This window comes from Suricata suricatta, chromosome 11 (genome assembly GCF_006229205.1).
Source record: "Suricata suricatta isolate VVHF042 chromosome 11, meerkat_22Aug2017_6uvM2_HiC, whole genome shotgun sequence".
Lineage (NCBI taxonomy): Eukaryota > Metazoa > Chordata > Mammalia > Carnivora > Herpestidae > Suricata > Suricata suricatta.
Genome location: NC_043710.1, coordinates 52,042,886 through 52,049,094, shown reverse-complemented (window position 1 = coordinate 52,049,094; position 6,209 = coordinate 52,042,886). Strand labels below are relative to the sequence as shown.

General features: G+C 36.3%; 1 protein-coding gene across 1 annotated transcript in view; it reads left to right on the top strand.

The window, feature by feature from the left end:
* The window catches only part of LOC115271767 (olfactory receptor 51B2), a 1,025-nt gene extending 156 nt beyond the window's left edge, over nt 1-869 (top strand). The window contains exon 2 of the mRNA XM_029914718.1: nt 1-869. This exon is cut by the window's left edge and continues 17 nt beyond it. Within this exon, the coding sequence (XP_029770578.1) occupies nt 1-869 (869 nt within the window).
* Nucleotides 870-6,209: the final 5,340 nt, after the last annotated feature.

Here is a 6,209-nt window from a genome sequence, read left to right as displayed (position 1 = left end):
GGATCTCCATCCCCTTCTTTGCTGTCTACATCTCTGTGCTTCTTGGCAATGGCACTCTCCTCTACCTCATCAAGGATGACCACAATCTCCATGAGCCCATGTACTATTTTCTTGCCATGCTGGCAGGCACAGATCTGATGGTGACATTGACCACGATGCCAACTGTAATGGGTGTCTTGTGGATGAATCATCGGGAGATAAGCCACGGAGCCTGCTTCTTGCAGGCCTACTTCATTCACTCCCTTTCTATCGTGGAATCGGGTGTCTTGCTTGCCATGGCCTATGACCGTTTTATTGCCATCCACAATCCCTTGAAATACACTTCCATTCTCACCAATATTCGTGTGGTAATGTTAGGGATGGGAGCTTTTGTGAGGGGTTTTATATCCATCATCCCTGTAATCCTGCGTCTTTTCTCATTTCCATATTGCCACTCTCATGTTCTTTCCCATGCTTTCTGTCTTCATCAAGAAGTCATGAAACTGGCTTGTGCAGACATAACTTTCAATAGACTTTACCCTGTAATTTTGGTTCTTTTAACAGTCTTCCTAGATTCTCTGATCATCCTTTTCTCCTATATCCTAATTCTCAAGACTGTCAGGGGCATAGCCTCTGGTGACGAGAGAACCAAGGCTCTCAATACTTGTATCTCCCACATTGGCTGTGTTCTCATCTTCTATGTCACTGTGATTGGTCTGTCATTCATCCACAGGTTTGGGAAGAATGTGCCACCAGTGGTCCACATAATAATGAGCTATGTCTACTTCCTCTTCCCTCCATTAATGAATCCTATCATTTATAGCATCAAGACCAAGCAAATTCAATATGGTATTCTCCGCCTTCTATCCAAACATAGATTTCAAAGTTAAACTCTGATGTGGGTGACTGCCCAGGGCAGATGGTGGGGATCTGAGGTTTTTCTGAACAGAGGGTCATGGACTTCCACTAAGTCTTAGAACCTACTGTGGAATTCAACTAAATCTTAAAAGCCTCCATTTCTTTAAAGACACAATGCCATTTATGAAGCTTACCGGCCCTTAAACTTATAGATTTACCACTTGTTAACTTTATGAGTTGATTTGTTTCCCTGTTCTCTTTAAATTCTTAGTAGAGGATTAAAAAAAAGTTTTAGTTTGTCCGGAAAATTAAATACAGTTCCGATATTGTGGTTTTTGTATATGCAATTAATGTTTATGCTTAATAGCATCAACAATTTGTTGTAGCCATTTGCCTGGCTTACTTTGGACTTCTCTGATCATTGTCTTATCATTTTCCTATTAGAGAGTTCATAATTTTGTCATTTATCAGTGGGAACTCACAAATGAACCCTAGTGAGCCATTCATATTGAAAATGTATCCCTGTTTCAATTTGTTTTTTATATATAGAATTTAAAATTTTATATATAAATAACTTCATTTTTATTTACTTTATTGAGATTTGGGGACCGTATGATAAAGACCTCCTTGATTCCAGATTTTTAAATATGTTTTCTCATTTTTTTGCATAACTTTTTTTGTATATTCTATTTTATAATATGTCAATATTTAGAGAAAATTCAGAAGTTTAAGTCAGTCCTCATTAATTCTGTTTTCAAGGTAGTAAGTAATATTCAGTCATTTGGCTGATATTTTAAGACATGAGATAGGAATGATGCTAAGCAAAAATGGTTTAACTACAAGCAAATCAGTACAAAATATTGCCTTATTTAGATCCAACCCACCGGGAGGTCAAAAGTTAAAGAAACTTAAATTTAAGATGATCTCTGTGACTAGTGACAACATGTAAAAAAGGAACGGTTTTGAGAATGTATGTCCTAAAAAGGATCACATCCAGACTGAGCTAAAGGAAAGATTCCCTGAGGAGTGCATCTTCAACTGAGACCTGAGGGGGGTTAAAAATTAACTTGTGTAAATAGGCAGAAAGCAGTATGTGAGGAGGGTGTAGGTGGAATGGATCATGGAACCTTCTAGAAATGTGGCTGATATGAAGAGAGCCATAACTCTTGGGAGAAGGTTGGGAGGGAAAAGGACAAATCAGGTGCATCCTGTTGGTCATGGCTAGGATTTGGGTGTCTACTCAGAGAGTCACAAAAAGTTACTGAATAGTTCTAAGTGAGAGAATGATAGGATTTCAGTGATGTTTTCAACTTCTACGTTCAGGTATGGTGTAGATTTTAGTGATGCAAGAGGGGCATGAGAAAATAAAAAGGATACTGTGACAATTTCAGAGAGGGAGAGACAACAGTAGTTAAAATTATTACAGAGAAGATCAGTTTAATGGACAAATGGGAGATATATTTAGGATATAAAATTAGTAGAATTTTAGAAAAACAGTTGAAAGAAAAGTCTGGGAAGAAACAAATATAAAATTTGTGAGTGTCTTTAACTCCAGAAATGATTGCTAGTTATGCACCAAATCCATCTTTGAAAAATATTCTGGGAATTTGAGGATAAGTAGAAATCCAAATAATGAAGTTGGACCTATTAAAAAGACCGAAGGATAAATATTCTATGCTGTAGCACTGATCTTTTAAGAGAGGACAGTGATATATCTATTAACTAGTCATTTGTTAAAACATTATTTATTTGTTCCTTTTACATTTATTTATTTTTTTGGGAGATAGAGTGAGACAAAATATGAGCGAGGAGGGTCAGAGAGAGGAGATACAGAATCTGAAGCAGACTTCAGGCTCTGAGCAAGCATTAAGCACAGAGCCCGACAGTGGGCTTGAACCCGAAACCACCAACCGTGAATCTTAACCTGAGCCAAAATCGGATGCTTGACCTACTGAGCCACTCAGGTGCCCCTGAAACAGTTTTTAATATGTATATCTTTTTCCCTAATTGCAAATTATCACACTAATTTTATATTAGTCATTCTGCAAGGTGTGAGGTGATATTTCACTGTAGTTTAGATTTGCATTTCCTTGATGATGAATGATGTTGAGCATCTTTTCATATGTGTGCTGCATATCTGCTTGTCTTCTTTGGAGAAATGTTTATTTGTGTCTTCTGCCCATTTTTAATAGGATATTTGTTTTGGGACATTAAATTACATGCTATTTACATACTTCAGATACTAACCCTTTATTGGATATGTCATTTGTAAATATCTTCTCCCATTCCATAGGCTAACATTTAGTTTTGTTGACTTCTTCCTTTATTTTGATATAATCCCAATAATTCATTTTTGCTTTTGTTTCCCTTGCCTCAGGAAACACCTGGAAAACTGTTACTGTCAGAGAGATTACTGCCTGTGCTCTCTTCAGTTATTTTTATGGTTTCATTCAGGTCTCACATGTAGGTCTTTCATTCATTTTGAGCTTGTTTATGTATATAGTGAAAGAAAGTGATCCATTTTCATTCTTTTCTTTAAATTTTTTTGTTTAGTTATTTTGAAAGAGGGGGGAGAGAATGAGCAGGTGAGGGGCAGAGAGAGAGACAGGGAGTCACAGAATCTGAAGCAAACTCCAGGCTCTGAGCCACCAGCACTGAGCCCAATGTGAGGCTCGAACACACAAACCGTGAGACCATGACCTTAGCTGAAGTAAGGCACTTAACCAACTGAGCCACCCAAGTGCCTTTAGTATCATTCTTTTAGATGTAGCTGTCCAGTTTTCCCAACCCCATTTGTTGAAGAGACTGTATTTTTCTCATTGTATATTAATTCCTCCTTTGCTGAAGATTAATTGACCATATAATTGTAGGTTTATTTCTGGGTTTTCTGTTCTGTTCCATTGATTTACATGTCTATGTTGATGCCAGTATTATACTGTTATAATTACTGCCACTTCGTCCTGTAACTTGAAATTTGGAACTGTGATATCACTAGTTTTATTTTTCTTTTTCAAGATAACTTTAGCTATTTGGATTTTTTTGTGGTTCCATACAAATTCTAGAATTATTTTCTCTAGTTTTATGAAAAATGCTATTGGTATTTTGCTAGGGAATACATTAAATCTGTAGATTTCTTTGGGTATATAGATATTCTAATAATATTTGTTCTTCCAACTCATGAGCATGGCAAGTCTTTCCATTTATTTGTGTTACCTTAAATTTCTTTTATCAGTGAATTATAGATTTCAGAGTATAGGGTCTTTCACATCTTTGATTGATTTTTAGATCTTTTATGAGATTGTTTTTTTAATTTCTCTTTCTGCTGCTTCATTATTAGTGTATAGGTGTGGGGAAATACATTCAAGAATTCCTTATACTTACATAAATGGGTTAGAAAAAAGCTTAGGGCAGAAAGCCACCACCATGGGGTGGGGGTGGGGGTGGGGGTAGGGGTGGGGGCAGGGGGAAGCATCCAAGGATAGTCATTAAGTAGAAAAAAAGCTTAGGGTGGAAAGCTGCCACCATGGGGCAAAAGCGCCCCAGGCTAGTTAGCAAGACAGTGTAATGGAATCGTCAGAAACTTGTTATATCTCACCAACAGGGAATTACTTTCTATCTGGTACCAATGCACCTTGATCACAAACACCACTTTGTCCCAGACCCTTTGCTTCTTACTCATACAAGTTAGTGATTACTATCTGATTGTTTTCATCACATTGGCCACGTGTGTAAGATCTTGAGTGCTCAGTAAATATGAGTACAAAAGCCTTATTTGGGGCTCTTATCTCCTCCTGGATATTAGCCTCTCTCGTACTCAATTCTGCATCAGCTCTCTTGCTGGATAATAGAGGGCTCCAGACTTATAGTCTGCAAAATGTAGGAATGCAACAGAATTCTGTATATTGATTTTGTATTCAGTGACTTTACTGAATTTATTTATCAGATTCAGTAGTTTTTATGGTGGAGTCTTCAAGATTTTCTATGTATAGTATCATGTCATCTGTAAGAGTGAAAAAGTTTTACTTCTTCCTTATTAATTCAGATGCCTTTTATTCCTTAATGTTGTCTAATGGCTGTGGCTAGGACTTCCAGTAGTATGTCAAGTAAAGGTGGTGAGAATGGACATCCTTGTCTTTTTTCTGACCTTTGGGGGAGAAGCTCAGTTTTTCACCATTGAAACCATATAAGGCCTTTTCAAATAAAAGAGTTTTTTTATATAAGACCTTTATTATGTTGGGGTATGATCCCTCTAGACATGCTTTGCAGAGAGTTTTTATCATGAATGGATGTTGTACTTTGTCAAGTGCTTTTTCTGCATCTGTGCAACAAACCATTTCTAAGAAAAAAGAAGCTTTACATCAGTGTGTGTGTGTGCATGTGTGCGCATGCTAATAATACATATGTATAATAACGAACAATTTTATGATCATTATTCCTTAAAAGCAGATTTTAATTTTAGTAACTTACATTGCTCTAATAATTAAGTTAATGAAGAAAATTAGTATTTTAAGTTTATTTTAATATCAGCATGTCTTGATGTCCTTCTAAATACCCTTGAAATGGAGTTTAGAGTTAGAGTCTTGGGCCATGATTTGCATTTCCAAATGAAGTCACAAATCACTTATAAATAGAGGATTTAAAGAGCTTCTGTAAATTCTCAATGCATTCACCTCAGGATGTCAGATCTTACATAAATATCTCCCTCTACCTCTTCCCACTTTGAATATTCTGTTGCCCAAACTAAACTCTTGAGGTAGAAAACTAGACACATTTCTTGGAGGAAGTAAGTTTTCTATTCAGATAATGTATATAAACATTTCCCTTGTTCTAACATTTGGAAAGAAATGTCAGGATTATATAGAGAAAAGAAAACATAATCATTACAGAACTACAAGTATAAGACATCTACACTTGGTAGGCACATCTCCAGGGAGAAAGATTAGAATTGGTGATTTCTCTACAACGCATATGTGCTTTGGCCTCCTCTGTGTTATATTCTATATTGGAAAGATAGACCAATATGAAGAACAAATGGAATCTGTTCCTTGTGATGGTTAACAAATTAAATTAGAGAAGTTTTCTGTATGGCCATGTACTAAAACCTTTTCAGACTGATTTAATTGTGACATTGCACTATTCTTCTATAAAACTCATATGGGGCGGGGGGAAACGTGCCCCAGAGGAAAATGTTCAAGCCAGTGATGCTGAATACACACCAAAATCTTAAAATCTGATTATTTCCCAAAGGCTTCTCTGTTCCTCCTAATATGAATGTGAAGATGAAATTGTAACCTATTAAATTAGACCTATAATATATCTAGGTGTGTTAACAGAAAATTCCAAACTATATCATTCCCATTTGATTTGCTGAC